We start from the raw sequence: 27,008 nt of genomic DNA on the forward strand, positions 1-27,008 counted from the left end.
GAAAGCTTACGGTCATACTTAAATTTTTTATTTATTTCATTATTTTAAATAAAATGGGCTTTATTGTGATAATAAATTTATAAATTAATTTTAGGGTTTTTAAATCAGTTTAATTTGAATTTTCAGAGTTCAGATTTCAGGTTTGCTTTCAACAGCTTATAATATTTTGATACATATTTTCTAATTTTTCCGAATTAGTTTTCATCTTTCTGTTATTTGAATAATTCAAAGCTTAAACAATTTTAACTTGTAAGTAAAGTAGTATAATTACACATTTTTAATTTTTTTTAACAATTTTAATCTTATGTTAGTTATGAAAGCGAACGACCTTACCAGGTTACTTTAGCCCTTTTTTAATCACAAAAAAACTTTCTAGAATTGCGCAGCAACTAATATACCCCACGAGAAGTGAAGTTCCCTTTTACAATGCCATTGATCTACTCTAACCACCTCCACCGCATTTGTTATTAAAACCAGCCAGCGCGACAAACTAATGACAGATGCCTATCTGCCCAAGCAATCGATGTGCCAGACAAAGAATTGCGAGACGTTTAGTTTCCCATTATTATCCCCGAAAACGTTGGACTTTGGACCAACTTTGGGGGAGATAGAAACTTTATTCAAAACCAGCCGCCCGTTTTGGAGCAGCGTTGTAAGTTGGTATTTTTCGTTGATAAGATTAAACAAACATCGCAATGCGGTCACATCGTCATTGTTGATTTGTGATAGCTGTTAAATAATAATAATTCCGTTTTACACACTTTGTAAAGATGAGCAAGCAGCCCTCTTTCGTGTCGCGCAACCTGGTGGCCATCGTGATGATCCCCAGTCTGGTGGGGATCCATCTGGGCTGGAGCTACATGCAGAGCAACCGGAAACTGGTCACGGAGGCGGAACAGATCGAGATGCCGCCGGTAACGGTATGTTAGTCCTCATCCTTAAGGCGACCAGCTTAAGACAGCAGCTCCTCTTTCTGTCCAGTTTGCCAGGTTTGTGTGGAACAAGCTAACGGGCGCAGGAAGTTCGGCGGAATGACAAACCATCTGGTGATGAGCTTAAGACATACAATCTATTTATTGTATAGAATAATTAAAACTACATGCAAACTTTATGGTACAATCGGCTGCTGCCCGGGCAACACATTTTGGCCGGGCTGCACGTTGGGACACAGACGAAATGGAGATATAAAGCCAGAGACTACACATGCTTAGACTAGGGACAAGAGAGATTACTGCGTGAGGGCCGAGTGAATGGTGAGGTTGCCCAGCTGTGCGTTGAAAAGAACGTCGCTGATCAGTTTCTCGGCCACGATCCGCTGCGTGGCGTTGATGGAGCGCAGTTTGCTCGCCACATTCACGCCAATGGCATCGTACTCGTCGTCTTGCCGGTGCGAAGTGCTCGGAGCCGCTGTGGTGGTATAGGCAGTGGTGCCGGCATTGCCAAACAATGGCTGGTAGTGATCGCGGCCTATCTGGATGGTGGGCACGCCCTGATGTTGACCATTCGTCTGCTGCAGGTGGAGCTGCTGCTGGTGGTGCTCCAGATGATTGACCGCCTGCATGGGGAGAGGAGGTTATTGAAGACACTAAGGAACTCTTCACTGCTTTGGAGCTACTTACTTGTTGTATCTCGCGCTGGGAGTTGGAGTCTAGGGAGGTGATCTCTAAGACCTTCACGGCATGTCCCTGAGCCGCCGCCGCCGCAATGGAGGTCTGGGCTGCTGCATGGGCTACCAATTGCTGGTGTGCTTGGGCTGCGGCTGCCGCCGCTTCGGCCGCCTGGTGCTCCTCGCTCTTGACAAGGGTCACACACTCCGCGGGCGTCACCGAAATGGTGCTCAGAGTGGCGCCCTGACTGCTGACGACCACATTGCTGGCCGTCGCCGCGACATCTTCCACATCGTCCGGGGACGTGGGTATTATGGACTCCATGTGCTGAGACTGATTGCCCGTGTGGTGTGAATCGTCCTCGAACTCCATTGACTCCTCGTCGTCGAAGCTGATATGGAGTTCTCTCTTGGGCTTGGTGCCGAGTTCGTGGCGCTTGGGCTTGTGGTCAGCGATGAAAAGCAGCTTGTCGTAGTACCACAAGCGCGTTGCGTAGTCGCCTTTGGTAGTCGTCTTGCGGAATTCCCGCCGAAAAGCAGACCGCAGTGAGTTAATTTTCCTGCAAAGGGTGAGTTGTGTTTACTGAACTGTACCACATTTGGCATGGACATTTGACCCACCTTACTACCATCGCCCTGTCCGGATTGGGCTCCACTTCTTTTAGCTTCTCCACCAGGCGATCGTAGGACTTGTTCCGAGCTGTGTGATTGCTGTAGTCGTTGTGCTTGGGCTGCCAGAGGCACTCTTCCTCTTGGTACTGCTCGATAAACTCCGTGAGCCAGTGGCGCGAGTACGATCGCAGGTCTAAGTTCATGGTCCTTTTCACTCGCGTTTTATTTTGAGTTTTCTCAATTAACTTCAGCTCAGTATTTTTTGTTTTCGCTGCGTCTCGCGTGAAGTTGGCTGCGCCACAAACGGGCCGGAGTTGCCACCCCCGACAAATCTTCGCGGTCGAGATTTTATCGAGCCTGCATTTTTGAATATAAGGGGCGAAATTAAAATTAGGCAAATTAAGTAGAATAAAAACTAATTCTCTTCTTAACGTTACTCCCTTAAATAAAAAATGATTACCAAAACGAAGCGCAAGAGTGTAAAACAGATTTGACCTATGAAAGACATTAACGTTAAAAATGCATAGTATGCAAAGTGCATAAAAATTCTCTAAAATTTAATAGCTATTTGATTCATTATCCGTTTTATTACAATTATAAACCAGGAAATAATGTTTTACCTTTTATATGGCATTTTTGAGTGATTCATTTGCAGCTCAAGACGGCTAATATTTTGTTTAAGCAAACTTGTTCGACTGCCAAATTTGTATGCCGGTGAATAACACAAATATCTGTAGCATATGTTGAAATTATATACAACTTTTTGAAAGGTTGCTTTCTTTTACAATTGACAATGGCACAACAATGACATAACAGCTCTGAAAAAAAATTGATACAAATTTTTAAACAGCAGTCCTCTCTTAATGTGCACCACTGTGCCACTGTTGAATGGTTGCTGTCTTGGCTTTCCTCCAGCGTGGACTCCACCCACGCCGTCTGGCAGCTCAGTCAGTATGGCAACGCCGAGCACAGTTCTCGATGTTTTTGTCAATTGCTCTTTGGAGCTTCGCAGGCGGAGTCGAGAATCGCGCGGAAAATGTGCATTAACAAATAGAAAATTCCGAAATAAAGACAAAGAGTTAGCTCGCGGTTAAAGAGAATACAGCCCCTGTGCTTTTGGAATCGAAAATCAGTGCGAAAACTCCCACTGCTGTGTGTTGTTGTTATTGTTGGCAAGGCCGAAGGAGTGAAAAGGGAGGCCGAAAAAAAAGAACCTGTGCTAACAAAAACAAAGGTGCGTGTAGAGCCAAACACACATGAAGTCATACATATGTACGCATACGTATGCGTGTGTGTGTACAAAATAATTTGTTGTTCTAGTTTTGCCCAATTATATAAGGTGTCCGTGTGTGAGTGGTCTTTTTTGGATGTTGCAAGCGTTTAATCGGTGTAAACAAGAGCGAATAAATGGATTGACAAACAGTTGGTGCACACTGGCCTGTATCACAAAGTACTTAAATTTAAGAGAAACAAACAACAACAACATGAACACTTACAAGCAACAGCTGTTTTACATTCCCCTAGGCGCACTCAGTCCAATCAGAATTAAGTCACGTATGATTCTTATAAGACTGATTTCAGCTTTGTAAACAACAAACAAAAGTATTGCGAATCGAATTATTGTTCGAGGAAATAAATTGCCCAGAAAATTCCGCATGTGAAAGTGCACTTTCCGAGCAATTTGCATAAATTTCCATTGCCTCATTTGTTTTTTTGTTATTTTCTTCCAAGGGGGTACAAAGTCCAGTTGAGATGATGTTGTAGCTGCTTTACTATCTCTACATCCCGCCTCACCCCCCTCCGCCGGGCTATTTATAGCAAACAAATTTCATAGCCAGAAGCAATGTGGAAAACACTTGCTGGATAAACTGGATCCGTAGTAAGCCACAACCTTGACTGAGTGCAAAAGCAGAGAAAAAAGTGCACAAACACCGCCTAACGAGCTTGTTTACGTTTATCAAGCGCCGGCAACAACAGCATCCCAGTGCACAGTGGTCGAAAAGTGCCGTCCATCGCTCGAATTCCTTATCAAATAAGTTGTTTATGGGGGGCCAGATATCAAGGGGCTGTGCTAAAATCACACTTAAGCCGCAAGCAAAGGCGCGGAATATTTGTCAAACTACTTTTGGCCCAACTTTTCAAGATAGAAGAGCTGAAATCGCTGAGTACAGTGAATACTTGTACCAGAAAGCTGCATTTGAAACGTATCAGCTATAAAATCAATATAATTTAGTTAATTTCCTTAATCTTAGTAGTTGCTTAATGTTTGTTATGCCCACTCACTTCTATATAATTTAAAATGGTATAATATGTTTACTGCCATCCTTAACCAGTAACCACTGTACAGCTACGATTCTCACGTTCAAGGTTGCACTTTTCCACTCATTTTCAATCGCTTTGATGAACGCTCTGGGTTTTTCTCTCAAAGATTTCCCGCACCGGCTGCTCAATGAAAAGCGTTTAATTTTAGCCGCGCTCAGCTGTTGAACTTGGAAAAGTGCCCAACCCCCAAAGAAATCGGTAATCAAAACACACGTGTTGTCATACTCCGCACATTCGGGCGAGCTGAGCTCACATTTCAATATTCGGCATGATAATTGTTTTGGAGGTGTGTGCCACACATAAACAGATACATATATATATGTATATATACACAAGGCATTATTATGTATTTCAGCTGATAATTCGGCGCCTTTTGCCTTCCATAATGAGCACACGAAACCAACCGGTTTGGCTTTGGAGTGCGAAAGAGTCGAGAGCGGGTACATCGATCCGTTCCGATCTCTTCTGGAACACTCCACTTCTATCTATTGTAAGACGCAATTAGCAGCTGGTCCGAGCCTTATCAATTCCGGCTGAGAACCCGAGTTGTTGGCGGAATGACTCGACTTGGGGTCCAAGCAAAGTTCAATTGCCGGCAGGCAATGGAACTTGGCCAGATAGCTGAATATTGGTCAGTATTATGGGTTGGTTGGACGCTAAAAGCCATCCATCCGAGTGCCTATTTTCAAACCTATGCCAAGGGAACGTGCTTCTAACAATTACGAAACAATTGCGAGAGCCGCACATTATTTGCATGAACTTGCGAAATGTGTGTTTTCGCTATCAACTGGCACACATATTGTTTTCCTGGGCTCCATAAATACACCTGACTGTGCAAGACTAGCACCCAAAATATTTACTCTTCACAATCAATACAATAAGAACAGTACTCTTGTTTTTCATTATTGGTCACACAAATCAATTATCAGCAAAATCCGAAGCTGTGTTTTTGACGTTGGCTGATAAGAAATCCAAACACTTGTCATAAAGTTGCACCTAAACTATTAGCTACTGTGTTTAGAAGAATTCTAGATTTAAATATATAATTTACAAATAATTAATGATAAAATAGAAATGCTTTCAGCTTAAACTTAACATGTTACATTGATTTTAGTACCTCTTTTCTCAAAATATTAATATGTAAGTTAGTTGTGCTATTATGTTGACCTCAGCTGTACAGCAGCGCCCACTCAGTTTGTTAGATGTCTCTGCTGGGAAGTCTTATGAAAGCGAAGCAATTTTCGGCTGGTTTAGATTAGTTTTGGCCATATTGAGCTCTTATCTGTGGTGTCGATAAGCCTGCGCTTTTTTGGCGGCCCAATATAGCCGGCTCGGATTGATATGCAAATTGATTTCAGGTCCCCAGCCCGAGTCTGCGATGAGCCGTCTCCTGGAGAAGCCCAACATCGCCATGTCCATCAAGTCCACGGGTAGTCAGCTCTCGAGCACGATGACCACGGCCTCGGCGACGCTGTCCGCGGACCTGGACGATGTGGACACATCCCGCACCCAGCTGAGCCCATCCGAAACATCTGGAGTAGTCCTCGTACCCGCCACTACAGTCACTCCCAACGTCACAGTCACACCCAGTAAGTAATGCGCAAAGACAATTCACAAGAGATTTGTTTTCCAGGCGCATGTTTTGAAATCGCCAAGGATTTCAAACATTTTGATACTCGAAGGCTGCAATCTTATTAACATTTACATGAAATCAAATGAATCTTTTCCCAAAGTGATTTCAAATTCCTAGTAACTTCTAAGAAATAGGAAATTTACTTAATAAAATATAAGCTTAAACTTAAATTTTATAGTAGGCACTTCAATTCCTTTTGAATGGCGAACATGTCCAAACAAAAATTAGGGAAACGCTAAATTATATTGGCGACACAATGAAAACTCTTGAATTTTTGTGTTTGTCGGCAGTAAAATGTCGAGTATTTGACTGCAAACCAAACTAAATTTTAGAGTGTAGTGGAAAGTCAGAGTTTCCTATGTCCCTCCGTTTATTTATCCATAGTCGCGCATTTGGGTATGAATGCATATTGAGATTTACTATTCATTTTAATTTATTTTTTATTATCTTTCAGTGCGCCAGAAAATCGACCAGGTGGTGATCAGCCTGATATCCGGAGCAGCGGCGGGGGCGCTGGCCAAGACGGTCATCGCCCCGCTGGACCGCACCAAGATCAACTTCCAGATCCGCAACGATGTGCCCTTCTCGTTCCGAGCCTCGCTGCGCTACCTGCAAAACACCTATGCTAACGAGGGCGTTTTGGCCCTGTGGCGGGGGAACTCGGCCACGATGGCCAGGATCGTGCCCTACGCAGCCATACAGTTTACGGCCCACGAGCAGTGGCGTCGCATCCTGCACGTCGACAAGGACGGCACCAAGTGAGTTCTACTCTGCTCTAGATTCCCATAAACTTCATGGCCAATCATTCTATATTGCAGCACGAAAGGTCGTCGGTTTTTGGCTGGCTCACTGGCGGGAATCACCTCACAGTCGCTGACGTATCCTCTGGACCTGGCACGCGCCCGCATGGCCGTCACGGATCGGTATACTGGCTATCGGACGCTGCGACAGGTCTTCACCAAGATCTGGGTGGAGGAGGGTCCGCGGACACTGTTCCGCGGCTACTGGGCGACAGTTCTCGGCGTGATTCCCTATGCGGGCACCTCCTTCTTCACCTACGAGACTCTCAAGCGGGAATACTATGGTAGGAATACTAACTACATCCTAATATAAAATACTATAGACTTAGGGGAGGTGTTCGTTTAAAAATTCTTGTATATGTACACAGAATTCGGTTTTAAGCCCCAAGTTTACTGTGGAATTATTCAGATAATTTAGTAGCAGTTACCTATGTTCTCCTGTTAATTGTTAGTCACTGAATTTGCCAACTAAATGATTTGTCCGCTTGCAGAAGTGGTCGGCAACAGTAAACCCAATACTCTAGTCTCGCTGGCCTTCGGTGCTGCGGCTGGTGCCGCCGGACAAACGGCCAGCTATCCATTGGACATTGTGCGGCGAAGAATGCAGACAATGCGGGTGAACACGGCTGGCGGAGATCGGTACCCAACCATCCTGGAGACTCTCGTCAAGATCTATCGGTGCGTCCAAATCTTTGTTAACGATTTTATCCATAATTCAATTGCGATTTCCATTGGTGTTTCCAAACAGCGAGGAGGGCATCAAGAACGGTTTCTACAAGGGACTCAGCATGAACTGGATCAAGGGACCCATCGCCGTGGGCATCAGCTTCTCCACCTACGATCTGATCAAGGCGTGGCTTACGGAGCTGGCCAACTTGAGACGGGTTGAGAAATAGCCCAGCTCCCTGCCCCTGCCACACGTCACCCATAAACACCACACCAAAAACGCACTGCTTTGATCTTAAGTCTCGTGATCGATGGATGAGCTGAGGAGATAGAAGTGAAGCACCGACATGCTCTAATTGTTAGATATTTTTAGCTGTTAGTTGTGAGGGAGAGAAGCAATGAAGTGAAGACACCCGAAAGCGCTTAACTTTGTTATTAACCGTAATTGATTTATTATCGTCGTAAGCCGAAAGTATATCAGCCAATAAACTGTCTGAATAATGACTCGCCTGGCACTTACTGCTCCCCAGGACCTCGTATTCTATGGTGTTGCTTTGACAATAACATAATTGTACACCACACACGTTTACTCCTAGATTAATGATTACGATTTACCCGAACATTTTGTATATTGTGTATTTTCAACTCGATGTCAAGGCGCTGCGACTGCTAAAATAGTCATGAATTTAAGGGTGTTCACCAGCGAAACCATCTTAAGCATATACTATGTAATTCTTGTACGTTAGTGTGTTTTTATTATTAAAATTTACAAAATTGTTTAACTGATCGATTATCTTAATCGTTTTTAAAGCGCGCGCCAATGCTTGTGACAGGTGGCAACTCCGGCGATTAAGCGATAAAATCTTATGCGGGGGTGCTGTCTATCGAAATCTGCTGGTAGTCGCGTTCGCGAAATTCCGAGTGCTCGTAAAACGAAAACAACGTAATTTTAGTGCGTTTAAAAAGTGATATTTAAGACTTGTTGCCCTGGAATTAAGTGTCCCAACAGCCGTGAGCTGCAGGCGGTGTTGTTTTAAGGATAAAAAGCGTTTTTCCCCCAACACCTGCCATAACCAAAAAGCCAATCTGAGAGGTGAGTGATTTGCTGTGCTGTGCCGATTGTGGAATGGATTAATTATTTAAGGTCTATTGATTAGACGGGGCCCATCCTTAAAAAACCCCTCTCCGAACAACCCTCTTCATTTAAAGAGGGGCGGGGGGTGGCATTCCCATACTCGCTTGTTGCTGCGCACAACAGGTGAAAATTCACGAGTCGCGTATGTTTATGTGCAGAATACACAAGAGTAGACAAAAAACCATTAATTGTGCTTCTCTGTGTCTTGGGTAACCTTGACTTTCGGTGGACAAATCAATCAAATGCAATTAATTACACCGCCAACGGTGCAAATGTGTGGGTGGTTGCTCGTGTGTGTACAAACAACATGCGCACTCATATCTGCGGCGCCACAATGATGCGAAAATGGGTGTAAACCCCCTTTGATAAATGTTTGTTTATCGCAATTAGCTTCGCAAATTGTTTATTCTTTAGCAGCCGACAGTGCTGTTAACTTAACAGGGCTGCGAGGGTTGCAGTCCGGGCTATCCGAGTTTTGCACCATCATATTAATTTTACTTATAAAAAATAACTTCAATTAACTTATTTTTCTTTAAATAAGTCACAAAGTTTATTGTGATATTATCATGATAGATATTTTAGGTGTTGAGCGTATATTTCGTAATTTTTTTCGTCTCATTGTTTCTTTTAGAACATCTTTAAGAAAAATTCTAAATTCTATTTATTTAATTATACCAAACTATTAGTATTAACAATCAAACAACATTGTCTTACTATAGTTAGCGAGCACTTGCTACTTTTCCATTGGTCCCTGGTTACGAACAATACTTTAGTACGCTGCTCTATAAAATTAAATTAACTTATTTTCTAATTAGAATTTGCTAACAGAGAGAATCGATACTCACTGTTAACAGCGATTGTTCACATGTGTTCGTCGTCCGATGGTATCGCATGTGGATCGCTTTCGCTCCAACTCTAGAGACGCGGCAGTCGTTTTTTAGCCACTAAAGGGAATTGTTCGAATGCGGAGCAATTTTCAAATGCGCAACCAGTTGAATTCTTTTGCAAGTGCACTTTGTTTTCAAGGATTCGGTTAACTGATAGGATTTCCTTTGGTCGAGACTCCAGTTTTTTTTTCTAAATTCTCAGTTCGTGTGCGGGTGTGCGTGTGTGTTCCGTCTCCCTCGCACTGCGTCGTGTGTGTAATGTTTGTGTGTGCGTGAAGCGAGCGCGATTTAAAAATAAAACGGCAAATACATAATAAAAAATATCGAAGAGCAACAGCGGCAGGCGTACCAATACAAACAAACCGATACCAGCCAGCCGTGTGTGTTTACACAGTGTTGTGCGTTGGTGTTTGTGTACCAAAGGTAAATAGAAAATAGAAGAAAAAGAGCAACAAATTTACGAATGGTGGGGGGTACGTATATAAATGCGTGTATGGGTGGGAGGACTCCGCTGCAATTGTGCACTGCGCAAAAAGTGTGGGTGGCTTCTGAGTGGGTGGGCGTGTGGGCTTTGTGGGCGTGTAGTGGTTCCGCAAGGCCTTCAGGAAGGTTCTCTGCCATTTGGCCACAAATTCGATGCACCATCATCATGTGTTTCCACTTGACGCTTTATTTATACATCAACAAAATACCCACACACATGCACATGTGTGCTTCACGCTCCTGTTTCCCGGTCTTCTTCTTCCCCGTTCATTGTTGTTTCCTGGAAAGCCCATAAAAACAAAGGCAACAAGAATTTCGAGTGCAATAGCACAAATGGCAGCAACAACAACACTGATATCGAGTATATTAGCTGTTCCCCATCTCACCGTCCCACTCGCTCCTTTGCACAGCGAGAAAATCGAGGCTATAAAACTAAAAATTAAATATATTTAATGTCCTCTGTATACAAAAGTAGGCTATTTTGTATAAATACATAATACAATTTCTTCTATAAATTAATCCCATGTGTTGTGGCCCACCAAATCAACACCTGCTATCACAACATTTGGCAACACACTATTTTTCCAAGTGTCTGGCGTACGGGGCCCTATCATTCTCATATTCACATGCTACTCTTGCTTTCATACGTCGCCGACTTCTGCGCGCTCAACACTTTTATCTTGCTCGCTGTCGTCGGTCGCCTACTGCCCCCTCCTCCGTCGCGGGCTTCCCCTCTCTCCACCCTGACTTCTTGGCCTGGCTATAACCCGGCTGGCTTCTACCACTTCGGACACATTACGATTGTCAGCGACGCCGACGTTAGTTAACCCCTTGGCGTTTCACATTTGATAAACCCGATCGGATTGCTGTGGACACCGTAGATTATCATTGGTCATAGTGGGTACTCCAATCAATGGCCAGGTGGACGGTCAACTTATGTTAGTTGGCAGAGGGGTTTCGTCTATGCCAACTATTATAACGCATACATTATATATATACCATTAATTATTAACAGTGGTTAAAATCATTTATTTTATAGGTAAAACTGTGATACAATATGATATTGTTATACTTTATTCAGAATTGAATTTACGGTCTGAGAAGCTATATTTTACATAAAAAGAAAATTCTAATTTGAGAGAAAGTATTAATGTAGTTTTTATAGTGAATAGTCAAAGTATATGTAGATTCCAATGGACAGATATACTCTAAATTCAAAATGCCACGATATTTTTCTAAAAACTATAGGGTGCTCAAAGTTCGTTTCCCCAATCAGTCCTTCAATATCGTGTTGGAACTCACTCCCGTCAGATGTGAACATATGTATTTATGCAGCAAAGTTTATCGCCACAAATCCAGTCCACCACATGTGTTTAAAGTTATTTCTGGACCTTCGATATGGGCAGTGCTAATTATTACGCGATTATGCGAATCACTATCCTCAAGCACAAATCAAGCCGGCTTCTTATCGGCGACTCTTCTATTATTTACTTTGTTACATTGACACCTCGTTATCAAAGTCGTTTATTGCGTTGCATTTAATCGTCGTAAATGGAGCACTCTGCTGCGGCTTCAATCGATTGGGTCCCTACTGTACTTACACATATTGTGCCTGCTTATCGCCAGCAAAATGCTTTTCTGGTGAGTAGTAGATGGCCCCCGAAATAGCGAATCAAAACTTCAATCTATAGTTTCTGAGGAACTTATCTATAAAGTATTTTACAAATATTCTTGTCAATATACAGAATAATCAAGTTTCAAATCTGAAAATCTGTCTAGCTCGTAAGCAAAGCTGTACTTATTATTAAAAAATTAATGATCATATTTATTTCACCTAATATTCCTTGAAAACCCCAAATCAATGCTAGTTAGTTTTTGAAAAACAAAAAAGTAACATAGAGTAGTAAAACATGGATTCAAGGGAGGATTAATACATTTTTGCGAATCTTTTGTTGCCCTGCGCTGATAAGGAGACCCATTTATTGGCATTTCGTTAAGACTTTACAGTTAAGCAATAAAAGACAATGTTTGGTAGCTGTATTGTTTGATAACCTGACTGACTTCAGTCGAATAATCACTTTTCGAACCATTGAGCACCAGCAAAAGACTGATAACTGAGTGATACCTAACCTTGAATGTCTTTGTATTGTAGTTGACAGTTTGGACAAATATTCGTTAATTACTTTATTTTCTGACAAATAGACTTGTGCACACATTTTATGAGCTTAAGATCGGTGGGATTCATGAACTGATAAGTGAGGTCATCGGGGCAAGTGTGACAACAAACATTGATCTGTTCGCGGAACGGGCATTATGAGGTGATAAGAAGCCGTGTGCCGACACACTACTTAGCCCAATATACCCCAATCGATCCGGAGTTTCTCGGTAGACGAAACAAAAGCCGACAAACATCGTGCAAAATGTCAGGCGAGCAGCAACGATAAATGATTACTTAAATAATACTTGGTGGTTCATGGGGTGGCGGGGCTCTTTGGGCTCGGCTGGGGGTGGTGCAACGGCGAGGTTCCCATTGTCGGGGTACGGCGAACACCCACACAACCTCAAGGCAGAGAACACTGAGGCATGCTTATTAAACTTTTATGAGTACAAAAACAAATACCACAAACGGCTCTCGTTTCTCACATGGCAATCGTAAGTGTGTGTGCGTTGTTTATAAAAAATTGAACAAGAAAAATATAAAATGAACGCGGCTGGCTGGCACAAATGTCGAAGCAGCAGAAAGCAAAAAGCGAAAAGAACAGCCAGGAACAACAAAGGCAGCACCCCCGCGCTTTGGGGTTTGGAATCGTCGGTTTTCGAAGTGGTCAGAAATGCTTGGACGCCACACCAAGGGCCGAGGAAATTGTAGTGACCCCAACCAAAGCTCTACGGGCATAACAATCCGAACTTCGATGGCATGCCCATACAAATTTTCCCCCCACCGAGTGCATGACGAATATTCAAATTGGTGTGTCCAACTCAAAGAAGGCGAATTTTTTTAAAGTTATATACCAACACTTTTATGGTTTATTTCAATAAATTGTATTATTGCTAACACATGTATGAACGTCGAGATCGCTAGAAATTTAAAAGCTAAAAGGTTTTGAGATTAAGCATGCAGATTCTACGCCCACAATATTTTGTGTTTTAGTATTTGCTATTTTTATCGATATTTCAAATGGATTTAGAATTCCCATTTTATTTGAATACAGAATGTTTGTTTCCGCGCATCGAGGTACCACTGTCCCATTTTACCTTTTATGATACGTAGTTCCAACCAGTCTTATCAGTGCCGTGCTGCTGCCATAAAACTTTCCACTTGCCGCACTTGGATTCCTTGGAGCTTTTCAGTTCGCATGAAAATTGGGATCTTTTCTATCTGCGGCTATATCTTGTTTATACGCCCACTTTGCAGATAACACGTTTTCCAGAATTTTCGCTGTGGCAATAGGCCAGATATTGTGTGTGCATACTGCTTACGGGGATTATTCTCCATCTGAATCTGCGGATTGTTTATCCCAAAGATTTCGCATCGCAGATATAGAAAGATAAACAAAGTGACTCGGTGTGTGGAGTAACGATTGCCTGGTGCTCGGCGACGAATGAGTCATCATCCGACCAAATGCTTATCTAAAATGCGCCTATTCGGCATTTTTTTTTAGCTCGGCATATTAATCACACGACTAAAAGTGCAACTGGGCTGTTTCCTCTATCTTCCTCCCCCTCCCCTGGTCTATCTACCCATTTCTCATCGTATTTCTCTGCTGTTTGCGATTCGCTTTTTGTTTGCCGAACAACGGCAGCGAAAAGTCCACTTTTGTGTGGGCAGCTGGCCGGCGAGAGCTTGTTGAGAATCTGTATCTCGTGCGCACAGATACAAAAGTATCGACACATGCTCGTACAAATAGGCAAACACAATCCGTTGGTCAAGAATGTATGTATGCCATAACAATTGGCACTCAATTGTAAATGCATATTACTATGAACTGCGGGTTTTCCCCCGGCGAACGCTGAACTGACTTATATTCTTCTTGGATCCGCTGCTTTACATGCACAGCCCACAACAAACAACGGATGCAAAAAGCAGCCCAACCAGTTCGCTTTTCACTGCAGCTGGCAAACCACTTTCATTATATGCACTGGTTTTTCATTGTGGAAAACTCAAGGCTCAAGGTCGCAGGAGGCACTGTTTTTTCTGTGCGCATGCTGCTTAACTGTGAAGCTAGAGAGATTATAAAAAATTAATTTAGTTCTCAGAACGTTGGAAATTCCCATTGGTACTTGCTAGGATGCATAGAAACTGCCATACTTCCGGGGGCTAAAAAAGCGATTTGATTAGATATGTATATTATACTATATATGCATTGGATATACGGCGATTCTTCGAATGCTTGCCCAACAGATAGACGTCAATGCAAATTCAAGTTTGCAACTGAAAACATTTTCGCCGTCGAGAGATCGAAATGAATTTATATACATACATTTAAAAAATTGAAAGAGCTCCGTTCGTTCGTTACACATTTGTTGTGCTTGTGGTTGGAATATACTCGTGTTTGCGTGCTTGAGGCGCTTTTGAGGTCTGTGGAGGTCTGTTGTATACACGTTTTTAACCCCCTAAAGCCGGCCAGCCGCGGGCGTTTCTCATTCACCTCTCCATTTGGCCCAGAAGCCCCTGTGGACATGTGTGAACATTTACAACCGCGTATAAATAACGCCGACTAACGTGCTTGCCTGCAACCAACTAAGTATACTTCGCATTTCAACTCCCCCACTCCCCCCTGAACAAACTTACATTCTATATGTGGTCTATATGGCGCTATAAATCGCTGAAGTTGGTGGGATCGTGCGGGGGAGATGGGTTCAGTGGGGCTTCAGTGGGTAACTACCGGTTAACGCGGCTTTTGCGGTAAAGTTAATGCCGGCCGATGTTTTAGCTACAAAGCAAGGCAAAAAACACGCATCATAATAATAAACGATGATTTTTCTTTAAAAATTCATTATATTTCGCTATTCGAAATTACACGTTTCCTTTTTTGCACATCTACTTTCCAAGTTGTTCCGAGAATCGTAGCCAAAAGCATGCTACTAAGGGTTATACGAATTAGAAAAAAAAGCATCACACACTTTCACACAATTAAAATAGAAACATTTAGAAAATTGTGCATAATTTTTATTATAATTTAAAACCAAAGTTTGGGGCGCTTATCGCAGGAAGTTGGATAAGTCGAACTTTAATGCTTGAAAATCTCGAAAGATGTGTATGTGCACACATAAGTACTTAGTATTATTAACAGCAAAATAAATATAATAATGTTATTGTATATATTTCACAAGGTCACGTTTTATAAATTTTCTACAACTTGAATGAGCTATTTAATTGATATATTTTTTTCGTAGTGTGCTTTTTCGCTGACGTCACGTGCTGGAGATATTTTTCGCTTTCAGCGCAGTCAATAGCGAAACTTAAAAATGCCGCAAAACTTTTTTATCGCGTCTGGGTCTGTGCTTGGTTTGTTTAGCCTTTGTTTTTGTTTTCATTCAGCGTTTGCTGCTCGTGCGGCTGGTGGAAAGAAAACTGGATTTCAGTACAAAATCAAAATACATTCAGAGCCAAAAAAGGATTTGACTCGATATCAACAAGTTCTTAGTAACTAAGTTGTTTTAAAAATACACTTTTGATTTAAAATGCTCTTAGTTTGCCTTAGATTGGACGCCTATATACGTTAGGTTGCCGGAAAGTGTAAGTCCCATTTCGCTTTGGTCCCAAAAGACAGCACATGGCCAAAAACTCTAGCGATATAGAGACCCCGAGAGAGGCGGTGGCCACCCAGTCATCCATCCATGCATTTTTGGCTCTAATTATGGGGTGCGGTTGGTTATTTCGTTGATAATATACACCGGCGTTTCCCCTTTTGTGACCCTCGAAGAGGCGATGTGCGTAAATTAACATAATAATTCCATTAACCGAATTTTATAATAAGATCTTTGTGGACAAAGCATTTTTCGCATACGTCGGTCAGTAGTTTCGCAGTTCCTAATAAACGAAAACTCTAGTCGCTTTTCCGCGAAGCCGTTGAGGGCTATTTAAAGTTAGTAAATTGGCCGATAAGTGCCTGGTTCGGTTTTCCACCTAATCCATACGCAATCTTTCGTGGCAATTGATTCATCGATGCCTTTTGGTCAACGCGCTATCAGAGCATGGTAATAATATATGAATATGGCAAATTTCCAGCAAACACTGATTATTCTAACTACTTCAGCGAAATTTTCATATCATTCTTAATGGTTGGCCGTACTTACTTTGTCATTCACGTTTGCGCCTTATCAAGTGAAAGGTTTCGTGTATAAAAGTGGGCAGTCAAATTAGCCAAGCCTTTAGTTGAATTCGTTCAATCGATCGGTAAACACCTGTAGACAGTTCATAACTTCACATATAATCATTAATTGCCGTGATAGAAAAACGATCTCCCCATTGTGGCAATACAGCGATTAGCTATCGCTTGGCAAATTGTTTGTAAACAGTCTGCTCACAGCCACCTGACAGCCTCTGCTCTACTCAGATAACCCAAGTGAGATCAGGAACAATTCCCCATAAAGCCGGCGAATCGATACGAGAAATCGAAACATCTACTTCTGTTTCGTCTGAAGCTTTTCCATCGATAACCCTCGTTGCGGGTGACTCACCTCGGATGCAATTGTGTGTCTTTAGTATTTTTGCAGCTTGCCGCAATTCGACGGTACTCCTAATAAGAATAAACAAAAAACTATTTTTGCCAACTTGACTGAGTTTCTTCCAGCTGACTTGGCACATTAGAGGCATCCGACAGCAAACCAGAACCTTGAACCACTTTACTGTGGACTAAAAAGTGCCGAAGGGCAGAAAAAGAAAGAGCAGCCGGCAGCACTGACTTATGAATAGAAAGAAACCTGCCTGCGGGCGAATCCAAACTACCTCTTACCACCACACACCACACAGTCGCATTGGTTCCATCTACCTAAGCTGACTTACTCCCTGACTCTCGTACCTAGTGAGCCGCACATCCGAACTCGAATGCGGTTCCTGGGGGTCAGGTATCGGCGCGACCTGTTTTGATCATCCACCTCCTCCATCCCTAAAGTCCCTTCGCTTGGACTGCATTTTCGGGCTTGTTTCGGCCATTAGATCCTTATCTAATTTTGTTGCCTGGACTGGAGTCGCCTGGAAGTGGACTGGTTTGCCTTGTTTACACCACTCTTTCAACTTCTTCGTTTTCTTGGGCCATTCATATTTGCTACGTGAGCGTCGCGCTGGCCTTTTTTCCGGGTAACTACAGAAATTAGCGTATCGACCACAAAAGCAAACACGTTTCGGTTCGGGTTTGGCTTTCGGGTCTGTGAGTCTGGACCCTGCGTCTGGATTACCGCTCATTTACGGTCACGTTTCGACGACAAGGAATTGTCGCCGGTGGTGCGGACTTGGCTAAGAATCATCGCGGCACGAAGGAGAAGGGCTCGACCGGTTGCCAACGACGTTGGCACCGGCACCGCCACCGCCACCAGGCTGCCTTATCAGCACTATTTAGCATGACCATAAAGAGTCATATTCCCCACGGATCGCACTCGGACTCGGACTCGCCCGGTGGTGCAATTAATTTTCACACCTGTTGTTCGGAGCGTCTCGAATTCACCTCACGCGTTGGTTTGGCTCGTTTTTTGTTTACTTTCTCACTTGCGTGCGAGCTGGTTTTTCTCGGTGTGTTTGTCATTTGCAATAATTTTTCGTTATGGTAATAAAAGGCTAAAGCCAGCATGGTCGCATTCATTGGGCTCTTTACCGCGCTCATAAAGCCACGTTCTATGAGCTCACGACACGGCTGGGAGATCTGCTTCCTCCTCTGAAAGAACACATCTAATTATATTTCCATTACCTAAATTGAAAACATTTCATTCGGCAGTGGAATTATTTAAGAAACCTAACGTAAACAAAACTGTGAATATCGGAGTACGAAACAACAGAGGTTTTCCTTTAAAAATTTGAGTTTTGAGCAATGTAAATATGTTTGGAATGTAAACAAGTACAATTATCAGTTCTTTATGATGTGTAACACTATGGAAGGCGTAACAAAGATGTGTTACTGATTAACATTTACTTTACCTTTCGATATGACACAAACATGACTCTGCTTATTGTTAATATTTGACCGAGGGGAGACTTAAACCTTGATAGATAAGTCAACAATTGGCCGTCTTTATGGGATACCACATCGAGTACGAGCTGCAGTGCAAATATTGTTAAAAGTCAGACTGGGGTCGCATCTACGAATCGCACAAAACCATAGCCGTCATCACATCACATATTAATCCAATATTAGGAGACATTATCGACATCGCACTTACCCTCATATGTACATATGCTTGTGTATTTATAGTTTCCTCCTCCTAACCATACTAAATTCAAACCAAGTCAGAAAAACACGATCTAGTTCGCATGTATGCGAGTGCATTTTATGGACGCCTCAGACTCATTTGCCTGTGGAAGCCAGCAGGACATTGATCGGCCCAAGAGCCAGCTCAAAAAGTCCCAGAACAGAAACTGAATCCGAGCCAGAATCAGAAACACCCCAACCGTTGCACTGATCACCATACACATTCAGCTGTCACAGCTTAGCATCCAAAATCACTATACCATCATCATATCCATCGGGTAGAGCAAGAGCATGAGCTTGTGGAAGCGCATCTCCAGCCATGTCGACTGCGAGCAGCGTATGGCGGCTTACTACGAGGAGAAGGGTATGCTCGAGCTGCGCCTCTGCTTGGCGCCCTGGATCGAAGACAGGATAATGTGAGTAGAGTGGGGAGTTGGGGGTGATGGGGTTGACTAAAGCCAGCAGCAGCTTACGAACGAACAATAAGTACGCTTTTATTTTTAGAAAGCATAATCTTATGAATCTCTTTTTACCCTGTAGGTCCGAACAAATAACGCCCAACACTACCGATCAGTTGGAGCGCGTGGCCCTAAAGTTCAACGAAGATCTGCAGCAAAAGCTTCTATCCACGCGCACCGCCAGCGACCAGGCCCTCAAGTTCCGGGTTGTGGAGCTTTGCGCCCTCATCCAACGCATCTCCGCCGTTGAGCTCTACACACATCTGCGCAGCGGTCTACAAAAAGAGTTGCAGTTGGTCACCGAGAAGAGCGTGGCTGCAACCGCAGGCCAATCAATGCCGCTAAATCCCTACAACATGAACAACACTCCCATGGTTACCGGCTACATGGTGGACCCCAGTGATCTGCTGGCGGTGTCCAACAGCTGCAATCCGCCAGTTGTTCAGGGCATAGGACCCATCCACAATGTGCAAAATCCAGGCATTGCCTCCCCAGCCCTCGGTATGGTCACACCCAAGGTGGAGCTGTACGAGGTGCAACATCAGATCATGCAGGCCCTCAATGAGTTTGGCAACTGTGCCAATGCCTTGAAGCTGCTTGCCCAGAACTACAGTTACATGCTAAACTCCACATCCTCGCCGAACGCAGAAGCTGCCTACAGAAGTCTTATCGAGGAAAAGGCGGCCATCGTACTCACAATGCGTCGCAGCTTTATGTACTACGAGTCGCTGCACGAGATGGTCATACACGAGCTCAAGAACTGGCGCCACCAACAAGCGCAAGCCGGAAACGGAGCTCCCTTTAATGAGAGCTCCCTGGATGATATCCAGCGCTGCTTTGAGATGCTCGAAAGCTTTATCGCACACATGCTGGCTGCCGTTAAGGAGCTGATGCGCGTACGTCTGGTCACCGAAGAGCCGGAGCTCACACATCTGCTTGAACAGGTGCAGAACGCGCAGAAGAACCTGGTATGCTCCGCCTTTATCGTCGACAAACAGCCCCCGCAAGTGATGAAGACCAACACACGCTTCGCAGCGTCTGTGCGCTGGCTAATCGGCTCTCAGCTGGGCATTCACAACAATCCACCCACAGTCGAGTGCATCATAATGTCAGGTAAGAATAATGAGTACTTTCTCTGCTCCTCAGTATATATGCCTAAAGTTTCCACTTCTTATTCACAGAGATCCAGTCGCAACGGTTCGTTACGCGGAATACACAGATGGATAATAGTAGCCTCTCCGGTCAATCATCGGGCGAGATTCAAAACGCCTCTAGCACCATGGAGTATCAGCAGAACAACCATGTTTTCTCCGCCAGTTTCCGAAACATGCAGCTGAAGAAGATCAAGCGGGCCGAAAAGAAGGGCACTGAGAGCGTGATGGACGAGAAGTTCGCCCTGTTCTTCTACACCACCACCACCGTGAACGATTTCCAGATCCGTGTTTGGACCCTGTCCTTACCGGTGGTGGTTATTGTGCACGGCAACCAGGAGCCCCAATCTTGGGCTACCATTACTTGGGACAATGCGTTTGCGGAGATTGTTCGCGATCCCTTCATGATTACCGACCGCGTTACCTGGGCCCAGCTGTCAGTCGCGTTGAACATCAAATTCGGATCTTGCACAGGGCGTTCTCTGACCATTGATAACCTGGATTTCCTATGTGAGTTGGATCTCCATTATTTGTTGATGATCGGTATTTATTTTCGTTGTTTTAACAGACGAGAAACTCCAGCGTGAGGAGCGGTCTGAGTACATTACGTGGAACCAATTCTGTAAGGAGCCCATGCCCGATCGGTCCTTTACATTCTGGGAGTGGTTCTTTGCCATCATGAAACTTACCAAAGATCACATGTTGGGCATGTGGAAAGCAGGCTGCATTATGGGCTTCATCAACAAGACCAAGGCTCAGACTGATCTGCTGCGTTCAGTTTATGGTATCGGCACTTTCCTGCTCCGTTTCTCCGACAGCGAGCTCGGTTTGTTAAAAATACTTACCTATTTAAGGTAACAAAAAATAAATGTTATAAACCACAGGTGGAGTCACTATCGCCTACGTAAACGAAAATGGACTGGTCACCATGCTGGCGCCATGGACTGCACGTGATTTCCAGGTGCTGAACCTGGCCGATCGCATTCGAGATCTGGACGTGCTTTGCTGGCTGCACCCTAGCGATCGGAATGCGAGTCCCGTGAAGAGGGACGTCGCCTTTGGTGAGTTCTACTCAAAGCGTCAAGGTAAGAATGCAATCAAAGATAACACGGTCCAACACTCCTAATCAGAACCTGAACCCCTCGTTCTAGATCCCGTGACCGGTTATGTGAAGAGCACATTGCACGTTCACGTTTGTAGAAACGGAGAGAATGGATCTACTAGTGGAACACCGCATCATGCTCAGGAAAGCATGCAACTGGGAAAGTAAGTTTTGGAAGCCGACGCCACAGCCAAATCGACCGCCAACAGCCACAACAAAAACAATAAACCATTTATTACCTATTGCGTTTATACTTGGCTTCAAAGCTTGAGTGGAGAGCTAATGTTTGGGCCGAGATGATCGATAAAGCCTCTATGTCATGGCTGATCCGCCATTTTTGTTTTTGCTTGTTTGCTTTACTTTACATTGATTATGATTATGTTTTTGACCAAAAAGTTTAATCAGATTGCAATACTTTGAATTCGAAAAAAACGTTGTAAAGGGGCAAAAAGTCGAAACCAAATGCGTTTGTTCCTGACTAATCCGAACTTGAGGCTCTTTTGTTAACAAACTAATAAAACTAATTGGATACTCTTACTGAGCTCTTTTGATAAGCTCTCCATTTCACTCGTCTCTACTTATTTGTACTTACACAGAAACTTACCTACCCTACTCTTTGTTTATTTTCATTTTCCACCTTTTGCGGCTATTGATTTTTTGGTGATGGTTCAGTATCTCGCCACAAAGCGGCATCACTTTCTATAGCCCAGGCCGACTTGAGGAATCAGATTCCGATGCTAGCGAAACGGCCGAGGCCCTAGAGAGAATTGTGATAGGCGCTCAACCCAACGATCCTGTGATAAGTGAAATCACTGATGCCTTATTGACGAGCAACTATAGACAGTACGTTTACTATTAATGATCTTATGCTGTGCCACCGCCTGCACCTGATGGCTGGGTACTGGGCGCTAGTTGATTGTGCCATTTACCGAAAGGTATAACATTATAGCTAAGTTTCGCATTCAAATCACTCAACTCCGATCACTGCAACACGTTCACTTGTTGATACTTCCCGCGCTCTTCGTCCGCATTCACTCACGCCCTAATAGCGCTCTCATCCGATCGATCCGTCCTGACCGCCATCTCCCAGTTCCCCAATCAAATTGCAGTTGGCTACTTCATTCTCATACCATTGCATCGCCTCAGTTTATCCCTGATTCATGAATTTCAGATGGGCTCTCTCGAATGAGATAACTAACTATACTCGTATGCCTAGTCGTTCGCAATTTAGTTTTAAGAGACTTTATTACTTACGTTTCGTTTTGTGTTAAGTGAGTCTTTTATATTTTTCACTTTATGTTCAAAGTATTGCCATCTCTTTAAACTTTTCAGGCACAACTCGATCAATTTTGTAAGACATTTGCAAAAATTAAAAAAAAAAAACATGCCCTCTAACCTTTATCTTTACCCTTTTCTTATTTCGCTTTGAACGCAGCTTGCAGAATAGCACCATCATGCACCTATAAATCTGATCTTAACTAATCTGAGTTAACCAATCAAGCGACATAGGCAGTTTCAGATTGAAAAAGAAAAACTAATAAAATTGACAAGTGTTTTAAACTGCTAACTGCTACACTAGACTTAAAATACTCCTGTGTGCCCCTTTGTAAGGGTTGTTGTTCGATTACTTGCATGTTCGTTGCTGTTGTCACTTTTATTACGAACTTAATCTCAATTTGATGTTATTGTTATTATATTGAAAGTTAAGTGAAACCTTCACTCTCAATTGCTGGGGATTATCTTCCATTAAAGCTTGCGCAACATTTCCCAAGTACAAATTTGTAATAAGTTCAGCACTTTGGCCATTTCATTATTTTATGCCCTCATCTATGCATCCATCCCACCTTTTCCTTGGACCGCCTGCATGATTTTGATTTAAAAACTTCCGGTTCATTATTATTTCTTTTCTAATTTTACACAACTTTGTTCGAAACCTCTTTTAGTGGTGACTTTGGAATGGCGGACTTCGACACGATTACAAACTTTGAGAACTTTTGAAACTAAGATACTATAACAACTATAGAAGCCTACGTATAAACGAAATCAAATAAACTCCTGAACGTGTGTCGCTATCTTGGAAGACCGACGATGACGATTCCGCCACCTCAACGATTGCAACGATCTGGCGCATGACTCATTGTGCTAATCGAAAGTTTTATTTAATGTTATCTAGATGTAATTATTAGATTTGGGAATGCATCGTAGTGGAAGGTTTTGTTTGGTATGTATTTCATCTCTTGATATTTATTATTTCACCTCAAAACTCACTTAAGCGCACTAAGATTTTGCTAGGCCTTCGGGTCAGATCGAAAAAGATCGAAACAAGGTGTAGTTAAATGTTTTTAATAAGCAAGTGAATAGATAAAAAAATATATATATTGTAACGAAGAGGTTTATTATGCTCCGTACTAAATGTTCGCGATTGTCCAGTTAATTGTTAATCGTATTTTGAGCGTTATTCGTCGTTTTACGCTATATACAAACGTTATACACAAATAAACTAGAGAAAGGATGTGGATTCCGGCACGGAAGTAAGCTGGTTTCAATGGTCATGGATCTGTTTGCTTTTTAAGACTAGCTAGAAGAGTTGAGACTTCTTTTAAGACTAGCTAGAAGAGTTGAAACTTCGTACAGGGAACGAAACAAATTACGAATTTACATGCAGAATATCTATATATATTTATATACGTATATATGTACACAAGCGCTTTTTTGCCGCAGATGGTGAAACTATTTTTAAAAACCAACTTAGCTGCGTATTTTAAATGTTACTCGTGTACCTACTACTTGCGACTAAGAACTATTAGGAACTATTTTCGTAGGTTTTCGTTTATACAATTTATATTGAACTCTTACCTTTTTCCTTGCAGCTTTTTGTGAAACGCCAAAACACAAGAACAACATCAACAACAATAAGATCTAGCCGATCAATGCATGCAACACAAACACCTTCAGCTCACAGCCAGAACATTGTCTATATTATATGGTATATCGTGATTATGATTGTGTCTGACTTAAGCAAAATTTAGAATTTCTGTGTTGTACAAACCTTTGGAATGTGTCCGCACGTTGTTTTATATTTTTATATATACCTTTTATATATGTATGCATATGATTTCAATTTGTGCACTATGACATGTTCGTCTGTGACAAAGCATTACGTTTAGATGATACTGACGAGATAATCGGTTTAGTTAGTGAGTAACTATTTGTTGAATCTAAATTTTTGATTTTGATTTTAATTTTATGGAATAATTTTAAAACTTTGATATACAAATTACTTCGCGTGATAAGCCTATGTTAAACGAAAGTGGAAAAACAATCAACGAGAGCAGCAACGCAGGGATTGATTGCATTAATTTTAGTTATAATCTAAGTAACATTGAATTGCTTTATGTAACCCCATCCTTTATTGGCTTCCAATGCTGAAAATGCGCAAAAATTTGAACTAATCAATGTATATTTTTTTGAAACTTGTTTGTTTGAGTCATCAGGGCAGAGTTTGCAATGCATTTCAAATGCGCCACATGCGATTGCCTTTTTAGTCAGCTATTAGAGACACGAGGACCATATTACGTTTGTATGAGAGATCGTAAACATAATCATTTATGTATGTAAACAACAACAATAACACAATACTACACTTAGCTTTGTACGTGAACCTTAAGAATTTTATAAGACTTAAGTACACCCCAAATAAATATACAATTCAATAAACTTGAAACACTTAAATGCGAACGGGAGCGGATTTCCTTTTGTGTACTCACAATTTGCGAAACCAAATGTAATAATGTGTACGTAAAGTTTTAATGTTTAATTGTGAAAGCTATTGCACACACACATTCCCAAAAAACTATAAACAATCAGCACACAACACACAGATACACACAAATACACACGAGAGAAGCTCGCCAAAAACAATGTTGATATTTGGATACTATTATTTGATTGTCCTGTCCTCACGGTGTACTTGAACTAATTGTGTACATTGTGTAAGTGTTTTAAATGTTATTTCGAAAGCTAATTGGGTGTGCAATTTCTAAAGCTAATGTGGGAAATAACTAAAGAACTATTCTTGTCAAAATGGCCAATAAAGATTTGATTTTAAACATTAGTTTCAATTGATTGTTTATTTATTTCGTTGTCATGCCAAAGGGTTTTTCATCACACAGATGAGCTCGAGAAGGGTCCTGTATCTAGTTTTTGGTGGAGCAGCACTTGTCCTTGGGTCCGTTCTTGCAGGAGCACTGGCACTGCTGGCTGCAGGCGCAGTTGTCGCCGCACTTGGTGGCGGAGCACTGGCAGTCTTAGGATTAAGTAGGGAAATTAGCAGCCGCACTTGATTAACTAGCAACTAGTATACTCACTTGTTCCACAAGCCTTGCAACCCATTGTGTGTTTATATATTTTGCTGTTGAATTTATTAAAATAAACTTGATTCACTTAGCCGTTAGCTAGCACTGTTTGATGATTGTCGACTGGCGGTCCAGCATTCTTATAGTGCTTCTACTGCTTTGCGCACCAAGAAAATCGATTCCTGTTATCAGTGCGTGTGCAAATCGCTTTATCATCGCCGGGCACAAAAAGCATTATGCTTTTGCGCACGCCGATCGAGCTGCACACGGCTTTCTTATCTTATCGGACAGCACGGCCCACCGTTTCGATTGGTCTGGATCGGGTATAAAGAGGAGGGTTTCCCAACCAGAAGGCATCAACAAGTTCAACAAGCTTCGAAAACTCGGAAATACCGCAGTAAATAAACCAAAAAATTCAACAAGATGCCTTGCAAGGGATGTGGAAACAGTGAGTACCAGTCACCCCAAATGGGACAACTTATATTTTATAAAGTTATACTAATGGAATGAACTCTCCACCTCTAGACTGCCAGTGCTCAGCCGGAAAGTGCGGAAGTAACTGTGCCGGAAACAGCCAATGCCAATGCGCCGCCAAGACGGGAGCCAAGTGCTGTCAGGCAAAGTGATGGCCGGATCCATTTGGATTAGGTTAAATAGTCTCTAATAGTTGTTACAAACCCCCGACTGACGCTGAATAAAACCCATTATAATGTTGTGCTTATCTTAATTAAATATGACTATTAATTATTGAAAATGTAGCACTTTAAGTGCTTTCAAAAATGAAAACATAAGAAAAGCATTGTTATTGCCAATTGTTACCTGATCTATTCAGTTCGTCATAGAGTTATCAGTGATCCACATTTTGTAAAAACAATATTAAATCCTAAACATTATGAATCGTATTATGCATTTATTGTCTTTGCCTCTAAAGTAGCTCTAAACCATCATGCATAAAAGTAAAAAATAACTGAAAAAATGTTCAGGCATTTGTGACGGAAGTCTTCATTCCCAGGCCCCACTTTGGGCATAAGTTTATAATCTACGGGGTTTATTTAATTTGCAGCGAAGCAAAACAGCTCGCTACCACTTTCTATGGCCCATTTAGCCAAGTGTGGTTAGTGTGGTTGGCTGTGGAGCAGGTGCGTTAGTTGAAGGGCCATCAGCCGACAGAGAAGAGGACTCGAGTCGCCGCAGTCTTTAAATGTGCAACTTGGAGGGGCCACTGCTTGCCACACTGCTCGGAGGAGTCCTCTAGGATGCGTGCCGTAAACAGGTTGAAATGGCAGGATGGCAGGCAAGTGGTTAAACATCTGGCAGATTGAAAGCCGAGAAGGACACGCTCTCTGTCTGTCTGTCAATTCGCATCCGAAAGATGCATTAAGCGCGCTAATTG

The 27,008-nt window shown here is 42.6% G+C and overlaps 6 protein-coding genes across 13 annotated transcripts; 4 read left to right on the plus strand and 2 right to left on the minus strand.

The window, feature by feature from the left end:
- The first annotated feature begins 686 nt into the window (after positions 1-686).
- Positions 687-1,111, plus strand: LOC117144857. Its single transcript, XM_033310259.1, has 2 exons — positions 687-920; positions 982-1,111. The coding sequence occupies exons 1-2, from the start codon at positions 771-773 to the stop codon at positions 1,033-1,035; spliced, it is 204 nt and encodes a 67-aa protein (XP_033166150.1). The 5' UTR covers positions 687-770; the 3' UTR covers positions 1,036-1,111.
- Positions 1,051-2,535, minus strand: LOC117144856. Its single transcript, XM_033310258.1, has 3 exons — positions 2,228-2,535; positions 1,620-2,166; positions 1,051-1,555 (listed from the first exon to the last, which is right to left on the minus strand). The coding sequence occupies exons 1-3, from the start codon at positions 2,419-2,421 to the stop codon at positions 1,229-1,231; spliced, it is 1,068 nt and encodes a 355-aa protein (XP_033166149.1). The 5' UTR covers positions 2,422-2,535; the 3' UTR covers positions 1,051-1,228.
- A 665-nt stretch (positions 2,536-3,200) lies between these two features.
- On the plus strand, positions 3,201-8,178 carry LOC117145893 (mitochondrial coenzyme A transporter SLC25A42). 2 transcript variants are annotated; one of them, XM_033311742.1, is made up of 6 exons: positions 3,201-3,452; positions 5,899-6,129; positions 6,628-6,931; positions 6,992-7,257; positions 7,465-7,651; positions 7,722-7,869. In XM_033311742.1, exons 2-6 carry the CDS (start codon positions 5,919-5,921, stop codon positions 7,867-7,869), a joined length of 1,116 nt encoding a protein of 371 aa, XP_033167633.1. In that variant the 5' UTR covers positions 3,201-3,452; positions 5,899-5,918. The 2 variants fall into 2 exon arrangements, with proteins under 2 accessions (XP_033167633.1, XP_033167634.1); XM_033311743.1 differs by lacking the exon at positions 3,201-3,452 and having other exon boundaries at positions 5,919-6,129; positions 7,722-8,178.
- A 342-nt stretch (positions 8,179-8,520) lies between these two features.
- Positions 8,521-25,090, plus strand: LOC117145892 (signal transducer and transcription activator). Of its 7 annotated transcripts, none has more exons than XM_033311738.1 (10): positions 8,521-8,732; positions 18,553-18,965; positions 19,090-20,120; positions 20,189-20,668; positions 20,727-20,984; positions 21,043-21,243; positions 21,289-21,424; positions 21,933-22,195; positions 23,204-23,481; positions 24,131-25,090. In XM_033311738.1, exons 2-8 carry the CDS (start codon positions 18,841-18,843, stop codon positions 22,117-22,119), a joined length of 2,418 nt encoding a protein of 805 aa, XP_033167629.1. In that variant the 5' UTR covers positions 8,521-8,732; positions 18,553-18,840; the 3' UTR covers positions 22,120-22,195; positions 23,204-23,481; positions 24,131-25,090. The 7 variants fall into 7 exon arrangements, with proteins under 7 accessions (XP_033167629.1, XP_033167624.1, XP_033167628.1 ...); XM_033311733.1 differs by having other exon boundaries at positions 21,933-22,103; XM_033311737.1 differs by having other exon boundaries at positions 21,310-21,424; positions 21,933-22,103.
- Positions 25,091-25,381: 291 nt separating this feature from the next.
- On the minus strand, positions 25,382-25,755 carry LOC117145894 (metallothionein-4). The gene is made up of 2 exons (XM_033311744.1): positions 25,628-25,755; positions 25,382-25,566 (listed from the first exon to the last, which is right to left on the minus strand). Exons 1-2 carry the CDS (start codon positions 25,650-25,652, stop codon positions 25,457-25,459), a joined length of 135 nt encoding a protein of 44 aa, XP_033167635.1. The 5' UTR covers positions 25,653-25,755; the 3' UTR covers positions 25,382-25,456.
- A 40-nt stretch (positions 25,756-25,795) lies between these two features.
- LOC117145895 (metallothionein-2) lies at positions 25,796-26,342 on the plus strand. The gene is made up of 2 exons (XM_033311746.1): positions 25,796-26,063; positions 26,141-26,342. Exons 1-2 carry the CDS (start codon positions 26,039-26,041, stop codon positions 26,239-26,241), a joined length of 126 nt encoding a protein of 41 aa, XP_033167637.1. The 5' UTR covers positions 25,796-26,038; the 3' UTR covers positions 26,242-26,342.
- The last annotated feature ends 666 nt before the right edge of the window (positions 26,343-27,008 follow it).

This window comes from Drosophila mauritiana, chromosome 3R (genome assembly GCF_004382145.1).
Source record: "Drosophila mauritiana strain mau12 chromosome 3R, ASM438214v1, whole genome shotgun sequence".
NCBI lineage: Eukaryota > Metazoa > Arthropoda > Insecta > Diptera > Drosophilidae > Drosophila > Drosophila mauritiana.

Coding starts and splice junctions, on each gene's coding strand:
- LOC117145894 (XM_033311744.1), bottom strand. CDS start 25,652: ATGGGTTGCAAGGCTTGTGGAACAA. Junction 25,567..25,627: donor TTGCAAGGCTTGTGGAACAA/GTGAGTATACTA, acceptor CTTAATCCTAAG/ACTGCCAGTGCTCCGCCACC.
- LOC117145892 (XM_033311733.1), top strand. CDS start 18,841: ATGAGCTTGTGGAAGCGCATCTCCAGCCATGTCGACTGCGAGCAGCGT. Junction 18,966..19,089: donor TGGATCGAAGACAGGATAAT/GTGAGTAGAGTG, acceptor TTTACCCTGTAG/GTCCGAACAAATAACGCCCA. Junction 22,104..23,203: donor TTGACGAGCAACTATAGACA/GTACGTTTACTA, acceptor AACCTCTTTTAG/TGGTGACTTTGGAATGGCGG.
- LOC117145893 (XM_033311742.1), top strand. CDS start 5,919: ATGAGCCGTCTCCTGGAGAAGCCCAACATCGCCATGTCCATCAAGTCC. Junction 6,932..6,991: donor GTCGACAAGGACGGCACCAA/GTGAGTTCTACT, acceptor TCTATATTGCAG/CACGAAAGGTCGTCGGTTTT. Junction 7,652..7,721: donor ACTCTCGTCAAGATCTATCG/GTGCGTCCAAAT, acceptor GTTTCCAAACAG/CGAGGAGGGCATCAAGAACG.
- LOC117144857 (XM_033310259.1), top strand. CDS start 771: ATGAGCAAGCAGCCCTCTTTCGTGTCGCGCAACCTGGTGGCCATCGTG. Junction 921..981: donor TCGAGATGCCGCCGGTAACG/GTATGTTAGTCC, acceptor CTTTCTGTCCAG/TTTGCCAGGTTTGTGTGGAA.
- LOC117145895 (XM_033311746.1), top strand. CDS start 26,039: ATGCCTTGCAAGGGATGTGGAAACA. Junction 26,064..26,140: donor TTGCAAGGGATGTGGAAACA/GTGAGTACCAGT, acceptor CTCCACCTCTAG/ACTGCCAGTGCTCAGCCGGA.
- LOC117144856 (XM_033310258.1), bottom strand. CDS start 2,421: ATGAACTTAGACCTGCGATCGTACTCGCGCCACTGGCTCACGGAGTTT. Junction 2,167..2,227: donor GACAGGGCGATGGTAGTAAG/GTGGGTCAAATG, acceptor CACCCTTTGCAG/GAAAATTAACTCACTGCGGT. Junction 1,556..1,619: donor CCCAGCGCGAGATACAACAA/GTAAGTAGCTCC, acceptor CTCCCCATGCAG/GCGGTCAATCATCTGGAGCA.